General features: G+C 46.9%; 1 protein-coding gene across 1 annotated transcript in view; it reads left to right on the top strand.

The window, feature by feature from the left end:
• Positions 1-1697: 1697 nt before the first annotated feature.
• The window catches only part of CNRIP1 (cannabinoid receptor interacting protein 1), a 33223-nt gene continuing 16428 nt past the window's right edge, over positions 1698-18492 (top strand). The window contains exons 1-2 of the mRNA XM_029596913.1: positions 1698-1971; positions 3023-3167. Of these exons, the coding sequence (XP_029452773.1) occupies positions 1793-1971; positions 3023-3167 (324 nt within the window). The 5' untranslated portion in view covers positions 1698-1792. The remainder of the gene's footprint in view (positions 1972-3022; positions 3168-18492) is intronic.

Genomic DNA, 18492 nt, shown 5'->3' with positions numbered 1-18492 from the left:
ATTTAACATATCACCCTCAGGAATATGCATCTAAAAAAGCATTCACCAACCCACACTCTACTCATTCATCATACAAACATCATACAAAATAAAGAAAAATTGAAGGATCTGTCGTTTTTCAAACGAATAAAAATATGAGTAGAGTGTGGGTTGGTGAATGCTTTTTTAGATGCATATTCCTGAGGGTGATATGTTAAATATTTAAATACTGTTTTTGTAAATTGTTTCAATGTAATAAAGATTGAGATAAACATATGTCACTATACATTGTTTCGTGCAGTACATAAAAGGACAAAGTAAGTCCAGCTGTGCACAAAATGAGAATGGTAAAATGTGTGTCTGTAAAATAATTGGGTGTAAGGGGATTATGTGCCCTAGGTGAGCCTTCAATCTCATGCACCTCCCCTTACTCACCTGCCTAAGAGGGACAGCTCTCACCCTCTACCAAATACTGCATCCCCCTCCCTTTGACCCCTGTGCACAGTGCCCAGCATCTTTTTCCTCTGTCCCTTTGTCCAACATCTATTTTCTCTTCTTCTCCCCCCAGCATCCTGCTCTTTCTCTCCTTCACTCCCTGCTCAGCACGGCATCTCTCTACCCCCTTTTTGCAATGCCCAGCATCCTCTCACTCTACACCTCACCTGACCAGAATCCTCTCTCTTTCCTCCCCACCCTCACCTGTCCACCACCTCCTCTCCACAACTCCTCCATCCACCCAGCTTCCTCTCTGTCTCCACCCCTACATCTACCCAGCATCCATTACCTTCTCTTTTCTGGTAATGCCTTCAAGGTGAGTAGACAGCAACTTGAGTTTTTTGCTGCCCTCTCCCCCTAAAAGTATGGGGTCCTGAGAGGCAACCAACTAGTTAAACTAATGGAAGAACCCGCCCTGCCATAGGTTGTGTTTGGAGTCTGGAGGCAACATGGAGGGCCTTCAAGACAGTGGCCTGGTGGTACAGGAATTATCCAGAGGGCAAACCGGACACTGTTTACTTCCAGTGAATAGCATGCAATCAGAGAATGTTAAAAACTTAGTTTATTGGCTTGCATGTAGATAAAGTCTCCCACTAGAGTCTGTAATGAATAGTTTCATAAATATGCAAATTCTGCAGAATATTCTTAAATATGCCTGGGACTCTCTGGATTTTATTTTCTCCAGAAGAGTAATGCTGGATTGAGACACAAGACATATAAACTGCAGTTTCACTAAATTGCAAGTTTTACATGTTTTGGTAATGCTACCAAGCATCCTAAACTGGACATAGTTCAGGGCCTCAGCATGTCTTAATCCAGCCCTGAATGGTTGGCAAATATTGTTCCAAAGTCAAGATTACTTATATATTTAGAATCATCATCATCCTCATCACAGGAAGGGAATATAATTGGAATCAAAGCTGCTTTACACTAAAAGAGATCTGTTAAAACAGTTCCTCAGCTTTTGCAGTCCACTGGTCTTGCCTTCTCATTCCCTTTGAATCAGTTTCTCCCTTATGTATGCGTCCCTTTCATCTTTTTCAGTCCCTATTCCTGTGCTCTTGTGCTAAATCTGCAAGGATCAGAGCTTTCCCTCTCCCCCTGCCAGATTATATTGTTACAGTCAGCCCAGGATTAGCAGCAAGGAAACTGGTTAGAAACGCCTCTGACTGCAGCTTGGAGCGCACTCTCTCTATGCGTCTGTCCCACAGGGAGTGGGGGGGGGGGGATGTCACTCCTAGACCTGCTCGGCCGCTGCCTCTCGGCTCCAGATCAGATCTGATTCTCTCACCACCCTGCACGCCACCCCTGCGAAAGGATGGGAGAGATTCCAAGCCTGGTGAAAATAGCAGTTTCGTTAAAAATCCAGCCCAACGACGGACCTGTTTATTTCAAGGTAGATGGCCAAAGATTTGGACAGAACAGAACGATCAAATTGCTCACAGGAGCTAAATATAAAATTGAGGTTGTTTTGAAACCTGGAGCAGTTCAAGCCACGTAAGTACAAAAGAAAGCTTTATATCTTCCGAACTGATAACAGTAATGTTTTCTTAGCTTTTCCTTTCTGGGCTTCGTTTCCGTTATATTTTTTTAGGCATCTTGTTTAAATATTGTTTTTCCTGGCTGACAGATGTTCTGGTTTCCCTTTTTTTCTTTGTTTCATTTTGGTTGACTGATCTATTTCTTGAATGGAAAAACGCTCTACATTTCCTTGTTCTCCCTGGGTCCATACATCCCAGCAGCTTCCTACAAATCACTTGCTTTTCTCCCTTAGGACTAAGCTATAATCTGCAGTGAAGAAAGACCAGGCTTCTTAGGACCAGCTCTTTCTATTGACTTCCCTAGCATCTGGTCCTCTAGGTCGGAGTGAATTTAATGACAATCTTGACAAATTTTTTTTTGCTGACAGATTTGACCATCTGCAGACATGATGGGGAGGGTATCATTGTTTCTCCTTGAGTGGTAGTTCCTAGGCTTAATAAGGTGTCATGTTTGTTTCTGTTTGTTGGATGTATTGCATTTTTTTTTTTAAATCTATTATTGTTCACTGATTTGGGCGGTCCCTTTAAAGCTGAAAAAGCAATTTACAAGTATTTTAATAAAATAAATAAAATCTAAAGCAAAGGATGAGAGAAACAACTGTTCTTTGGCAGTAGAAAGCAATGCACAGAAGACACAGTGGGACTGCGGAACTGAAATGCCTGTTAGATAACTAAATCCCAGATTTATCTATCTCCATAAATAAACCAAAAATGTTAATTTCTGTATCTAAATTATGATACTGCTCTAGTCACAATGCTTCAGCATAAATGTACCGTAGCCATATTTCATTAATCATTGGTAAATGGCCTGCAGTAGATGTAATAGAAATATTTTCTTATCCCTCTAGTTTTCAATGTAAGCAAATAACCTTTAACAGATCAGTGTCCTCAGACAGGAAAGTAAAACATGTGCATAGCCAGTGTCTTCCTGTGTATTCAGATCAGCATTGTCTTTTCTTTGCTGGGGATGTGCAGACTGGTGAGCTCTTCAAGGCCATGTATTTCAGGACTATGAATATCGGAGGAATAATCATCCCCTTGGAAGAGAAAGCCAGAGACCCGCAAATGGCTTGTTATACTGCGATGTATGATACAGAAGGAGTGACCCACACCAAAAGTGGGGAGAGACAGCCCCTGCAAGTCATCATTCAGGTACTGACTCCTCTGGGCATGGCAAGCGTAACGTAAAATGCATCAAAATAAAAATAGCATCATACAGTGAAAGTGAGAAGATGAGGAAGAGGCAGATTTCAATGCATTTCTTTTCACATATCAATGATCAGAAGCCATTCTAATGACAAAGCATTTTAGAGATAAAAAGAAGTGAGGAAATGCTTCGGGTCTGCATCTTCAGGTATGATGGTTTAATCTGGCTTAGGTTACTGTATATATGGTTGTGACAATGTACTAATTCAGTCTTTGCAAGATGGATTAAGATATGCTGAAGCCGTAAGATATGTCAAATTTAAAAGGCCACATAGCATTACCAAAACATGATCAAACTTGAAATATAGCAATTTTTTTCTTTTGTAGGCCCCTCATAACATGATGCCCTAAAATGTAGCTTGTTCCTAAATCCAGCATGGATTCTGTGCATTGTGGGCCTGATGCATTAAAGCAGGAGTGGCCAACTCCAGTGTTGAGAGCCACAACTAGGCCTGATTTTCATGATATCCACACAGGTAGATTTTAAAAGGGTTACACGCACAAGTTATGCGCGTAACCCTTTCAAAACCCCCCTGCGCACGCTGAGCCTATTTTGCATAGGCTCGGCGGCACGTGCAAGCCCCGGGATGCGCGTAAGTCTCGGGGCTTTTCTGGGGGAGGGGGGGCGTGTCAGGGGGGCGGCGCGACGTTCGGGGTGTTCCGGGGGCGTGTCAAGGGCGTGGTGCCGGCCTGGGGGCGTTTCGGGGGTGTGGCCGAGGCCTCCGAAATCGCTTCCAGGCCAGGGAATCGCGTGGCGGCAGTCAATCAACGCGCGCGAGTTACGCCTGCTTGGAGCAGGTGTAACTTTCACGATAAAGGTGGGGGGTGTAGATAGGGCTGGGCGGGGGTGGGTTAGGTAGGGGAAGAGAGGGGAAGGTGGGGGAGGCTGAAGGAAAGTTCCCTCTGAGGCCGCTCCGATTTCGGAGCGGCCTCGGAGGAAATGGGCAGCACGCACAGGGCTCGGCGAGCACAAGGTGCACAAATGCTTGTGGTTGGTCAAGGTCCTATGGAAGACACACGCGAGCTAGCTGTGCTCAAGTAATCCCTTACAATTAGGCACATACTAATGCAGGCAAGGGCGCACACAATTAAAAATTCCAGTGTATCCTCGCTTATGCGCCGATACCTGCGTTTCTGGGTGCATGCGTGCTCATTTTAAAATCAGCCTCTTGGATTGTAAACCCACTGGGCATAGGGAAATACCTACAGTACCTGAATGTGTCGGAAAGGTGGAATATAAATCAACTAAATAAAAAGAAATACTGGAACAAAGTAATAAAAGAACATTTACAGGATACACCTGTGGATTCTGTGCACTTTGCCCCCAGTGGAATAAACATGACTTGGATAATCTCATTAACCGCAGATTCTTTTTAATAATTGACAGTGGATGAGAATAAGTGTGTTCTAGTTCAGAGCGTTCCCTTTAGTTTACTGAAGTTTCTCCTTCCAGATGTTTAGGGTGGGATGGAGCTGGGTCTGAAAAAGTTTGTGGGGACACTTCCATGTCTTGGCTAGATCTATTGCAAAGCCTAGAAGATCCGTTTTACAGTGCTGGACACAGGAACTAAGCAAGGAAAACAAGTTATTTCATAGGCTTCTTTGTTGTCAAGTCCCAGATCAGGGTGGCCAACTCCAGCCCTTAAGAGCCACAAAAAGGCCAGGTTTTCAGGATATTCATATGAATATGCATGAGATAGATTAGGAGGCAGTGCCTCCATGGGATGCAAATATATTTCATGTAGTGCATTATGGATATCCTGAAAACCAAGCCTGTTTGTGGCTCTTGAGGACTGGAGTTAGCCACCCCTGGTCTAGATTGTCTTTGGACCCATGCACCCATGATTTTTTACATTTTTTGAACCACACCTTACTTTGTCTTAAAGTTCTCTCCAAAGAGTGTGCCAGAAATTTCTTTTTCCATAATAGGAGACAAAATATTATGTGTACAGAGGCGTGTGTCTGTGTTTGTGCACTGACATTAGAATTCAGGCCCTTATCCCATAAAGCTTTCTCACCATATTTAGATCTGTGAGAAAAACCTCTCAAATGAATTGATTGAAATATAATAATTTACTGAAGTTCCTAATGAAGAAAACACACATTGTCTTCAACCTCTGCATGGGGTTCCCAGTCGTAAGCCCCTGCTCTAACCACTATTCATCCTCCCTAAGGAGACCAGGGTTCGAGTCCCGCTGATCGCTCCTTGTGACCTTGGGGCAAGGCACTTTACCCTCCATTGCCTCAGGAGGTACAAACTTAGATTGTAAGCCCTCTGGGGATAGGGAAATACCTACAGTACCTGGAATGTAAACGATGTGATATCTCAGATCGAATGTCGGTATATAAAAATAATAAATAAACCAGAATAGAATACGCTGTTACACCCCATTGCATTACTGTACTTGTAGTGCCTGATTTTATTACAGGAACTGAAAAACTGCAGTATCCATGCAATGAGGCAAACCAGAACTGCTTGAACCTGACCCTGATGACCTGGAGCCATCTAGTAATCCTAGCTCTGGATTTGTTTCCTTCCTATTGATATGCCAGTACTATTATAATTTTGCTTACTAGGATTAGGAGTATTTTTGGCAGCAGTGACAAGAGAGGAGCTAAGCAGTAGCAGGTAAAGTAGTTCATAATAATAATGTTATGATTTCTAGCCTGCCTTTCAAATGATGCTAAGGTCAGATATCCCCAAACTTGGTCCTTGAAGGCTGCAACCCAATCATGTTGTTGCTGCGTTTCCCGGCCATAGCAGGTCTGCAGCTGCGCTCACTCACCCCCGACACCGGGCCCCCGGAGCTGGCCCGACCTCCTTGGTGGCAGTGGGCAGTTGCCTCCATGCCCATGTTCCCTCCATGTTCCCGAAACCGTCCTGTGCTGCCTCGAGTTGCTCTGGAGCCAACCAGGCCTCCCCACATGCAGCGCAGGGAGATGCCGTTACTTCCTCCTCTTCGGACTCTTGGTCTTAGGTGTGCGTGCATGTGCGCTTCTCTGGCATTTAAAGGGGCCGCAGCGGGAAAGCCTCCCGCATCCCCAGGTGATGACGTCAACCAGCTCCACTATTTAAGGCAGACACTCAGAGCTTGTCTTGGCAGCAGGTCTCCACGCTTCTCTGTCATGCGCTTTGTTGCTGCTCCAGTTCCTGTTCCACTACCTGTTCCAGTTTCCAGTTCCTGATCCAGTACCCGTTCCAGCTCCAGTTCCTGCTCCAGCTCCTGTACCTGTTCCTGCTCTATGTTCGGACGGACTTCCTTGGCTTGACCCAGACCTGCACCTGACCTCGCCTTGAGCAGCATGCCTTCGACCCTATGTTCGGACCTGACCTCATCTTCAGCCACCTGCCTTCGACCCTTTGCTCGGACCTGACCTCGTCTTCAGCCACCTGCCTTCAACCCTTTGCTCAGACCTGATCTCGCCTTTAGCCACCTGCCTTTGACTACTCAGCCAAACCAGACCCTGTCTCCAGCCGCCAGCCCTCTGTCTGACTCGACTTCAGTTCTCGTCTTGCCCTACTGGAATCCTCCATCCCCGCTGCCTCCTAGCACTCTGCTTCTGGACACCTCCATTGGGATCAACCACGCAGAGGCCCACCTAAGTCCAGCCGATCCCGGTACCCAAGGGCTCAACCTGTGGGGAACAAGGGCTGGTATTGGCGAAGCTCCAGTCGGCCTCCGCTTCCTGCTTGGTCTTGCCTCCTGACGGTGGGGACCCATGGGGGTTTTCTCCTTGGGTGGAGCAAACACCACCTCAGATCAGGGGTCCACCTCCGCAACAAGTTGCCAAGGCCAAGGACCCAGCAGAGCCATCAAGCCTCCAGGCCTGGCACTGAAGATCTAGGAACAGCAGCAGTTCCTTGAGGCATTGGCTACATCCATAGAGCTTGTCAATACTCGTCTGGACTCTTATCCAGCCCCAGTGGCTTCCATGCCAGTCTCATCCAGTTCCCCGGCACAGGCTACTTCGGTCAGAGCTTCACTCTCCCTACCTGCTCTGCCCCATTTTAATGGTGACCCGAAGCTTTGTAGGGGTTTCATAAACCAATGCTACATGCAGTTCGCTTTGCAGCTTCCATATTCCAGGATGACATCACAAAGGTAACCTTCATCCTTTCTCATCTGGAAGGTAAGGCATTGGCTTGGGCTTCTCCCTTATGGGAGAGAGTAGAATCTCTTCTCCAAGAGTTACCGTGATTTGTTTGCACCTTCCAACGGATGTTTGATAATCCAGGAAGGCAGGCAAAGGCAAGTTCAGACCTTCTACACCTGCAGCAGGGCTGATGGGCGCTTAACGAATATACTATTGAGCTTTGCACCCTAGCAACTGAGCTGAGCTGGCAAGAAGATTGCCTCCGATCCATTTACCTAGATGGTCTTTCACCTCAGCTCAAGGATGAGCTTGCAGCCTGTGAACTAGTGACCTCTCTCAAGGGCCTCATTGCCTCCAGGAGTGCTACCGGGAGGCCTGAGTGCCTCATTGCCTAGCTGCAGAACGCTCCTCTTCTCCTCCCTCTGAGGGGCCCACTGCTAGCAGAGCTCCACCTCCTAACAAACTCGAGGAGCCTATGCGGTTTGGGCATGAATGTCTTACCCCGGAAGAGCACCTCAGGAGGAGACATTCAGGCCTGTGCTTGATTTGCGGGGCTGCAGGACATCATCTGTCTTCTTGTCCCATCCATCCAGGAAGCTTGTTGGCCTAAGTTCTGTAGGGGTTCTGAACTGGGGCGCTATTTCTCTGGCCCCCCAGCTGACACTTCCAGTTACCCTGACCTAGAATTCCTGCTCTTTTCCTACCCTGGCTTTGGTTGACTCAGGAGCCGGCGGAAATTTCCTATGAAGGATCTGCCATACACTTAGGTATCCCTACTCACGCCATTGAGATACTGTTACTCATCACCTCCATTTATGGTGACCTGTTACCTGGGAGGATTACACAAGTTACTGTTCCTGTTTGTCTTCAGACTGGAACTTTGGCAAGAGGAGGAAGCTGATTCTTCATACTAGACAAATCCCATCCACCCATTAGTGCTTAGCCCTACCCTGGCTTCAGATTCACTCTCTGCAGTTCGATTGGAGACACTGCAAACTGTCCTGAGTGGAGTCCTTCCTGCCACCACTCCTGTTTAAGAAAGGTGAAACCACCCTCCATGCTCCTGCTGGCTGCTACCATCTCAGGCATTCCAGCGCCTTACGCTGACTTGAGGATGTCTTCTGCAAACAGAAGGCTGACATCCTTCCTCCACATCGGGAGTTTGATTGTCCCATCAACCTCTTGCCTGGAACATTGCCTCCCAGGGACAGAACCTATCCTCTCTCTGTACCGGATTACATCTCTGTCGGATTACATCTGTGAGAACTTGGCTACGGGATATATTCGCCCATCCATGTCGCCTGCTGGTGCATGCTTCTTTTTCATTACTAAGAAGGATGGATTCTTACAACCATGTATTGATTATCATGGTCTAAATGCCATAACTCAAAAGGACAAGTACCCTCTACCGTTAATGAATGAACTATTTGATCGTCTTCAAGGGGCCACCATCTTTAATAAATTAGACCTGCGAGAAGCTTACAATGCGATTCGCATACGCCCAGAAGACATCTGGAAAACCACCTTCAATACCAAAGACGGGCATTATGAATATCAGTGCATGATAAATTAGATATTCCATGATCTGCTGTATATGAAAGTCGTCGCCTACTTAAGAACATAAGAACATACTTGGACAACATACTTGTTTTTTCAAAGATATTACCACCCATCGCCAAGCTATCCAATTAAGCTCGCCCTGGAAGAATGGCGCTCCTGGCTGGAGGGTGCCCAACATCGGTTTACAATATTTACAGATCATAAGAACCTAGAGCACCCCTACATGCCCAGCGTCTGAATTCACACCATGCCCACTGGGCATTGTTCTTCACCCGGTTTAATTTTGATTTACATTATCGCCCTATAGAAAAGAATTTACAAGCCAATGCATTATCCCACTCCTTTGAGGCCAAAGATTCCCAGGAAGAGCCTCAGCATAATAATGACCTGGCTTGTATTTACCTGTCTGCTGTCGTGAACGTGCCTGCAGGGAAGACAGTGGTACCCCGCAGACTCCGTGAAAAGATGCTTATAGTGGGCACACAACCCCTTGAGTTGCCGGACACCCCGGATGCGCACAGACATTGTCCCTTCTTCAACATTACTATTGGTAGTCAACCATGTCTTTGGATACTCAAGCTTATGTGGATTCCTGCCTCACGTGCGTGCATCAAAAATCACCTGTGGGTCAACCCTGGGGGCTGTTACAGCCATTGTCAGCCCAGAGGGAGCCCTGGACCCACATGTCTACCAACTTCATGGTGGACCTTCCTGCATCTAATGGCAATACCATTATCTGGGTGGTTATGGGCAGGTTCTCCAAGATGGTTCACTTTATCCCGCTTCCTAGATTGCCCTCTACACCTGAACTGGCATACCTGCTCTTCTTGCACATATTCCATCTCCACGGATTACCTGAACATATCACCTCGGACAGAGGACCTCAATTTGTCACCTGCTATTGGTGTTCCCTGTGCAAGAAATTTGGTATATCAGTTGGATTTACTATGGACTACCACCTCAGGCAATGGCCAAGCTGAGCATATGAATCACTCTCTCAAGTTGTTTATGCATTTGTATTCCAATGACCAACAGGATAACTGGGCTCAACTGCTTCTGTGGGCAGAGTTTTCTCATAACTCACATGTCTCTACAGCCATGGGAGCCTCCCCTTTCTCCATGGTATATGGGAGACAACCACGGCCACCTCTACCAATACCCCTCACAGTCCCTTCTCCAGCAGCCCAAGCAACTGCGGATGTCCTTCATGCTCTGTGGACCCCCATGAACCAAAGACTGCAACAAGCGGCTGCACATGCCAAGAAATCTTCAGCTGCTCTTTGAAGACCAGCCCCAGAGTTCCAGCCTGGCAACAGGGTATGGCTGAGTATGTGCCATATTCATCTGAAGCTTCCTTCACAGCATTTCGCCCCCCAGATATATCAGTCCATTTCCAGTCACTTGACACATCGGCCCAGTGATTTATCAGCTCCATCTTCCACCCACGCTGGGAGTCCATGTGTCCCTACTCAAGCCATTGGTGCTTTCCTGGCCTTCTCGCAGAACTTCTGAGCCCTCAAATCTTGTCTCTGAAGCTGACACCCTTTATCGCGTACAAGAAATCCTGGACGACCAAAAGAGAAGCTGCCGTTGGGAGTATCTCCTCTCTTGGGAGGGATACGGCCCAGAAGAAAACTCCTGGGAACCCGCAACTAATATCCTTGATAAAGGTCTCCTCCAGCAATTCCATACAACCCATTCGAGTAAGCCCAGACCTCCAGGAGGGGGCGAAAGGGGGAGGTACTGTTGTGCTCCCTGGCCATGGCAGGCCCATGGCAGGGCTCACTACCCCCCAATGCCAGGCCCCTAGAGCTTCCCCAATCTCCTTGGCAGTGGTGGGCAGTCGCCCTCGCGCCCGTGCTCCCTCCGTGTTCTGAGGACCCTCCTGTGCTGCTGTGAGTTCCTCCGGGGCCAACCAGGCCTCCCCGTGTGCAGCACAGAGAAAAGCCGCTGCCTCCTCCTCTCTGACCTGTTGGCCTTAGGCGCACGTGTGCGCGCCTCTCTGGGATTTAAAGGGGCTGCAGTGGGAAAGCCTCCTGCAGCCCCAGGTGATGATGTCAACCAGCTCCACTATTTAAGGCAGGCTCAGATGCTCAGAGCTTGTCTTGGCAACAAGTCTCCACACTTCTCTGTTGTGCACTTTGTTGCTGCTCCAGTTCCTTTTCCAGTACCTGTTCCAGTTCCAGTTCCTGATCCAGTATGCGTTCCAGCTCCAGTTCCTGCTCCAGCTCCTGTTCCTGCTCTACCTTCAGACGGACTTTCTTGGCTTGATCCAGACCTGAACCTGACCTCGCCTTTAGCCACTTGCCTTCGACTACTCAACCGAACCAGATCTTGTCTCCAGCCGCCAGCCTCGACCTCTGTCTGGATTCGACTTTGGCTCTCACCTCACCCTACTGGGACCCTCTATCTCCGCTGCCTCCCGGCACTCTGCTTCTGGACACCTCCATTGGGATCAACCACGTGGAGGCCTGCCTAAGTCCAGCCAGCCCAAGCACCCAAGGGCTCAACCTGTGGGGAACAAGAGCTGGTACTGGTGAAGCTCCAGTCAGCCTCCGCTTCCTGCTTTGCCTCGCCTCCCAATGGTGTCGCCAATACCACCTCTGGCCGTTGCAACAGTTGTCAGGATTTCCAGAATGAATATGCATAAGATCTATTTGCATACAATGTAGGCTGTGTATGCAAATAGACCTCAATCATATTCATTGTGAAAATTTTGAAAATCCAACTGGGTTGAGGCCCCCTACTCAACACAGGTTACAGCATTATTAGAGTTCAGGTGCTATAAGTCCTTAGGCGTTGTTTGTTAGTATGTAGTATATAAACTTTTTAAAATAAAAATATAAATCCCTGTTATAAAGAGCTAACAATCTAATGGGTACCTGAGGCAATGAGAGAAAAAGTAACCTGCCCAAGGTCAAAAGGATTGTCAGTGAGGGAAGTGGGATTTGAATGCTGGTTTCCCTGGTTTGCAGCCTACTGTGCTAAGCATTAGGCCATGCAATCTCATTCCATAATATCGTAACACCTTACAGGGTACACAGAATGATGGTAGGCAGTTTCCACATTGTTTAAGAGTCATCACTTACAAATTTGTTTGGTGGGTTCTAAAGTTTAGTCATGGAGATGATGAAGTGGACCTTAATGGTAACAGCCTACTAACTTTCAGGAAAAGGCTCAAAACATGGTTATTTAAGAAAGCCTTTCCAGACCCCAACTAAACCCTAACTCACCATCAATTTACTATCAGACTTTAACATTACACTGTAAAAAATTACAATTACATAGTAAATATCATATCATTGTAAATAATTGCTCTTTTTGTTAAATTTCCTATCGCCTATTTCTTTTTCGGCTCCCAGTTGTGTACATCCCTGTTTTATTGTAACTGCAACATTTCTAGCTTCGCACTGGTCAAAGTTTTATTGTATTCTCTCATTTTATTCACCCCTTGTTTAATGTAAACCGGCATGATGTGATGCCTATCATGAATGCCGGTATAAAAAAACACTAAATAAATAAATAAACAGCAGGAGTAATGTATGACTCTCTTCTCTTCTTTGATTGACTGGACTGTTACTGTTACGGACTGGATGGTGGACCCTTGGGCCGGCCTGGCGGAACCGAAGCTCCGCAAAGGAAGAAAGGCAGGGAGGCGGAACTTGGCTGGAGGGTCAAATGAAGTCTTCGCCCTGGAGATCTGAGATCCCCCCAGGAGGAGCCCGTGAGGAACCGGACCGCTGGGACTTAGGTGATGGCAGCGAGGTATCGAAGTGAAGGAATCTTCACCCTGGAAGTCCTTGGTCCCCCCAGGAGGAGCGTGTGAGAACCAGGACCGCTGGGACTTAGGCGACTACAGCGGAGAGAAGACAAGACGATCCAGAAGCCGGGGCGGGCAGCAGTCACGGAGAATCAGGAGCAAGCCGGAGTCGGTACCAGAGAAGCAATCCAGTGGAAGCGGGTTCAGGAACAGCAGGAGTGGATTCAGGAATGGCAGGAGCGGACTCAGGAACAGCAGGAGCGGATCCAGGACCAGCAGGAGCAACTAGACACTCACACGGAGAGACCTCGCTGCAAGGCGAATTGGTGAAGGCAGACGCGGCTTAAATACCCTGCCGGCGTCTGACGTAATTTTGGGGACTGTCCAGCACTTCCAGGTGCTGGACCTTTAAATAGCTCCCCCTCGTGCGCGCGCGTTGCTTGGCGGGGGCGGGGCCAGGATCGGGCCTCAGCGGCATCTCCCTCGTGGAGACGCCGCTGCAACGCGGCCTGGCAGGCCCGGACCACGGTGGGCCTCGGTGCGGCTCGGAGCGCGGCAAACGAGGTAAGGACCCGGTCGCTACCGCAACATGGACAGGAAGGATACCCATCAATTCCATTTCATGAGGTCTGAACCCATGCCTCACCCCAGTGCTGGCTAAATAAGTGTAGCAGACACCAAAATTCAAACTTCCAAAGCATTAACTTTTATTTTCTGGATGAACCACCCAGCAACTATTTACATGGATGTGAAACAGGTTTCAATTTTAATCACTGGATACATCAGAATTTCATGGGCTTCCATAGCCAGAGAATCACATTTATCAGAAATGAATCTGGAACATATTAATTACATCCCTTCACCTCCATCTCCTTTTCTACACATAATAACTTTTTTTCTTGGACTAACCATAAGAGTTGGCCTGAACTCTCGATTCCATCCCTGGTTCAGGAATGGGATTCTCATTTTAGCATACCCACCTCAAAATTCTCATCCAAAGGGGACAAAATACAGCTTCAACTTACAAGATTTACTCACTTATCTGCTGGTCACAGACCTTCACTCAAGATTCCACACCACCTTTCTTCCGGTGCAGGTTCCCCGGGCCACTGCACTCAAGGGACACTCTGGGGCACTCCTCATTGCAGGCTCACCCCGATGCTTGAATTCCTGGCCCACTCCCTCAGAGGGAGGAATTATCTCTTCTTTTTGCCACCTCTTGGTTAGCTCTCCTTCCACCATCTGGTTAGTTCCTCTGGAGGAGCAAAAGAAATGTTCACATGGGCTTCTCCCCTAGAGGAAAAGAGCTCCTATAGGGCCCATTCTCACTTGTGAGGATCCCTGGGCTTCCACCAGCCCGCGGGCTGGCTACTCCAGCAGGTCACATATTGGCAGTCCATATTACCCACTCTTCTTCAATGAGGGCAGGAACCAAATGGCAAAAGTCTGCAAAAAGTTCCCACTTTTATACCTACCTCAATATTTGGCCAGCCGATAGAAAAACCTCCCAATTTAAACATACAATTTCCCCATAATCACATTATCAGACTAACCTACAATGCAACCTACAATGAAAATTCCCATTTTTGTTAACATCTCATTTTTGATTTAAACATTTTTCACACATCTCTAATGCTAATATCTGTTGCACTCACTTTATTTAAGATACCAGCTGGTGTTTCCAGACCTTCCCCATCTGTGAACTAGAAATGTACCCAGGAATTGGTGGAAAAAGCAAAAATAGCAAAAGTTAGAATTTGTAACAAAATCAGAGAGTGGGACCATGCTAAAAATGTTGGCAGTAGTGGGGTATTCTAAAGAAAGCAAAATCCATGGAGGAAAGGGAAGTGAAGCGTGTGTCAAGGCCACCAGCATGTCCTGGTGCATGAGTGATATCTTTTAATGGCGTCTTAATGCAACTTATTTTTTTGCTGATTTCTAATTATTAGCGATACACATTTGTTCTATGCACTTTTGGTGGTTTGTGCACTTGTTTTTTTGTGTGCATAGAATTTGATTTTATGCATGTAGGTATAAGTTAAGGGCATAACATTTGATTTTTTCCCCATAAAACAGTGTAGCCCGCTCTTAGGGGTGGATTTATCAAAATGCGGTAAGTACTGCATGCGATAGCAAAAGGGGTGTGTTTTATGCTAATATAGCATTTATTACCTGTGTGAAGAGCTAAGTTAGCACAAATTGCAATACCATTTTCAGATTCTGTGATAAGTGCCAGACCTGTTGTATTTCCTTCATTCACACATATGAGTGAGAGAGAGAGAGAGAGAGAGAGTGCACCTGGCCATAATATCATGGCCCATCTGTAGGTATTTGTATCCCTATGGTAGGCCCACCTAGTAACTCGAGGTGGGGTTTAGGTAAGAGTGTAGGGGGTTAGGGGCCACTTTGACATTCTACGTGACACCTACGAACAGAACAGTGGTCTCTTGTGAAGATTTACTGGCCTTCGGAGTGAGGAAACTCACTCCAAGATGAGATTTGGGCAAGGTTCTCTCAACCTAGCTTGTTGAGAGAACATCAAGCTAGGTTGAGAGAACTGTTCTGTTCGTAGGTGTCACGTAGAATGTCAAAGTGGCCCCTAACCCCCTACACTCTTACCTAAACCCCACCTCGAGTTACTAGGTGGGCCTACCATAGGGATACAAATACCTACCTATGGGCCATGACATTATGGCCAGGCTCTCTCTCTCTCTCAGCATTACAGCTGTGCGATAGCTCTTCACAGACAGGCTAACCCAGCCCACTCTCTGCCCCTAACTCCTCCTATTTTCTGAATTTGCATCGCACCATACGATATGGTGCAATCGCATGCGTTAAAGGCCTATCGCATGCGTTAACGGGGCTTTTCGCATGCAATAAGCCCTTAACGCATGCGAAAACGCCTTATCGTATTTTGAAAAATGACCCCCTTAGTTTGAAGACCGAATTCAGGGCCACATAGTCCTCAGGCCAACCTCCATGTCCAGGATCTATCATTTTTTCCCCTCTCAAGCACAGTTAGCCAATGTGGTGTTGGGGTTCCACCAATGGGGAGGAGGACAAGCTGCTGGGGTGCTAAGCTTTTAGGAGTGGGTACTCTATACAGTCACTCTTCAGGTAGCACTCACTGTGCAGAGTGCAGCAGGACTGGATCTCAACATGGGAAAAAGCAGGTAAAGATTTGGAGTGGTGTTCAAAGAAAAATAGTTTACTGCAACTTAAAAAATAGCATCCAAGCAAGGATAGCAAAATTTTCATAAGGAAAACAGAATGATAACTCCAAGCGTCACAGCCTCTTTTTATCTATCTTCAGCCCTTACACCTAATCTGAGTCAATGTCCTTTCCTTAGCCAGGAAAAGTAGTAGATATTTCTGCTTCAAAAGTAGGCAGGGAGATAGTGATGGAAAAAATACCCTCCCTCTTATAAAAAAGGTGAAACAAAAGCGTCAAATTTCAGTTGTTTCTTCGCTTCCTTCTTGGCAACTAGAGGGGAAAATAGCACCCTGGCAACTGTAGACCTCACCTAGACTGTTGAATACCTAAGCAGATGCAGTATTTTAAGATTCACAGAAGAAAATTGCCCTGATGCAGTATTGGCGAAACATTGGCAACGTTGGCATTTCAGAGCTTGAATTGACAGCGTTGTAGCAATCCCCAGGAGAAAGAAAAAAGTATTGGGCTGCATTAAGGTACCGTATTTTTTTGCTCCATAAGACGCACCTGACCATAAGACGCACCTAGGATTCAGAGCGGGAAAATTAAAAAAAAAAATGGTGTGCTAAACTGGCTCTGTTCCCGGGCGTCTGTGCATCTTATGGAGCAAATTAGGGTAGGGCATAAAATGTTTTTTTTGTCCCCATTCCCCATCCCAACTCTTTAAATTTAATTAACAACTCCCCACCCTCCTGACCCCCCCCCCCAAGACTTGCCAAAAGTCCTTGGTGGTCCAGCGGGGGTCCGGAGCGATCTCCTGCACTCGGACTGTCGGCTGCCAGTATTCAAAATGGCGCCAATAGCCTTTGCCCTTACTATGTCACAGGGGCTACCGGTGCCATTGGTCGGCCCCTGTCACATGGTAGGAGCACAAGATGGTGCCGGCAGTAGGGTGGGGGGTTGTAGTTAATTAAATTTAAAGGGTTGGGATGGGGAATGGGGACAAAAAAAACATTGGTAGTAATTAGTTTTGTTTTTTTTTTAAATATTTGCTCCTTAAGACGCACAGACATTTTCCCCCCACTTTTGGGGAAAAAAATGCATCTTATGGAGCGAAAAATACGGTAACTACAATGCCTCCCCAGCGGCGGCTGCGAGCTCCGCTAGGCCTTGGCATCCTGCGGCGGCAGTCGCCGAGCCTTCCACTGTGCACCAGGCCTCCACTGTGTACGGCATCTCCAGTAGCGTCGGCCACGCCCCTATGTGCACGCGGACCGCCCGGCCTCTTGTAGGGCCAGGTGCAGGTCCTAGCTCCGCGGCATGCCCTGATTGATGGAATAATATAAGGAAGTCCCTGCCTGCACTTCCTTGCCTTGGCAATCGGGTCGGCATTGTTTGTGTGCTAGGTTGCCTCCATGTTCACAGTCTTGTTCCAGGATCCTACTGTTCCAGCCTTGTTCCAGCGTCCTACTGTTCTAGCGTCCTCCTATTCCTGCGTCTGTCTGTTCGTCTTCCCAGGTAGTACCCTCGGACTGTCTCTCTGGTACTGACCTCAGCCTGTACCTTGACCTTCCTGTCTGCTGCCTGCATCCAGACCTCTGCCTGTCTTGTGACCTCGTCTGATCTCCGGAACCTGACCTCTGTTTGTTGACTACTCCTCAGATAGATCCTTGGATTCTGACCTCAGTTACCATTGACTACGTCTCCTGATTCTGGCTCTGTCCCCTGCCTTGTCATCGCCTAGGCTGTTTGTCTTGTCATCGCCTTCCTTGCCTCTCCAGGCCAACAGCGTGAAGTCCGACCACGCTCCCTTGCTGATCGTGGGCACACCTCTCTACTACCTCTTCAGGAGACCCTGCGAGGCCCACCTAAGTCCAAGCGGCCCAGGTCCCTTCAGGCTCCACCCAGGGGGACCTCGGGCTTCCAGTGGTGAAGCTCATCCAAGTCTCTGTCTCCTCCTGTGCTCCGCCCCCTGGAGGCAGGTGCTTCCTGGTCCCTACCAGGGAGCCGTTCTCCACTGCTCCAGGACAAGGGTCCACCTCCAAGCGCAACAGGTTGCATTAAGATAAGCAATACGCTGTGACGCTTAAATGGTTATTTTTGTTGGACAAATTTTTGATTAAAGACAATATGAATTAAAAATTGCTCTGGAGAAATAAAGAAAGGAGATGGACTTTTAATAAACACAGATAAAATAATAGAGATGGACTTTTAATAATAATAAAAATAAAAAGAGAGGTTTTTTAGATCCATTATTGCGTTACGTTTTCAACCAGTGCTGAGGTCTTTTCCTCTCTAATTAAAATTTTTAAAAATTAAAAATCAAATAATTAAGAATGTAATGGTAAAATAAATTAAAAGAATATCAAAATTGAATATAAAACGGAAGATTATGCATACTAGCCAGTTTTTTTGTGATTCTTAGAAGATTTAAAACCATCTCTAAAGATGGAAAAGGGAAAAAATATTTAGTAAAGGAGAGAAGCCAGCCTTACAACAGCATTTCCACACATAAACATCCAAAGACAAATGGAATGACATGGGTATTTTGGAACAAATATGGGAAATTTTCTTTTCATCTGAAAGTGAATAAAATGGAAATTTTTCCCATGGATATCCTCACCATTTGTTTCTAAATTTCATGTGTACATAAACCTTTGTGTTATGGAATTTAATGGGAAAAGTTTTTACTGAAACAGGCA

Source organism: Rhinatrema bivittatum, chromosome 3 (genome assembly GCF_901001135.1).
Source record: "Rhinatrema bivittatum chromosome 3, aRhiBiv1.1, whole genome shotgun sequence".
NCBI lineage: Eukaryota > Metazoa > Chordata > Amphibia > Gymnophiona > Rhinatrematidae > Rhinatrema > Rhinatrema bivittatum.
Note: the sequence above shows the minus strand (reverse complement) of the source record. Positions and strands in the feature narration are given on the sequence as shown.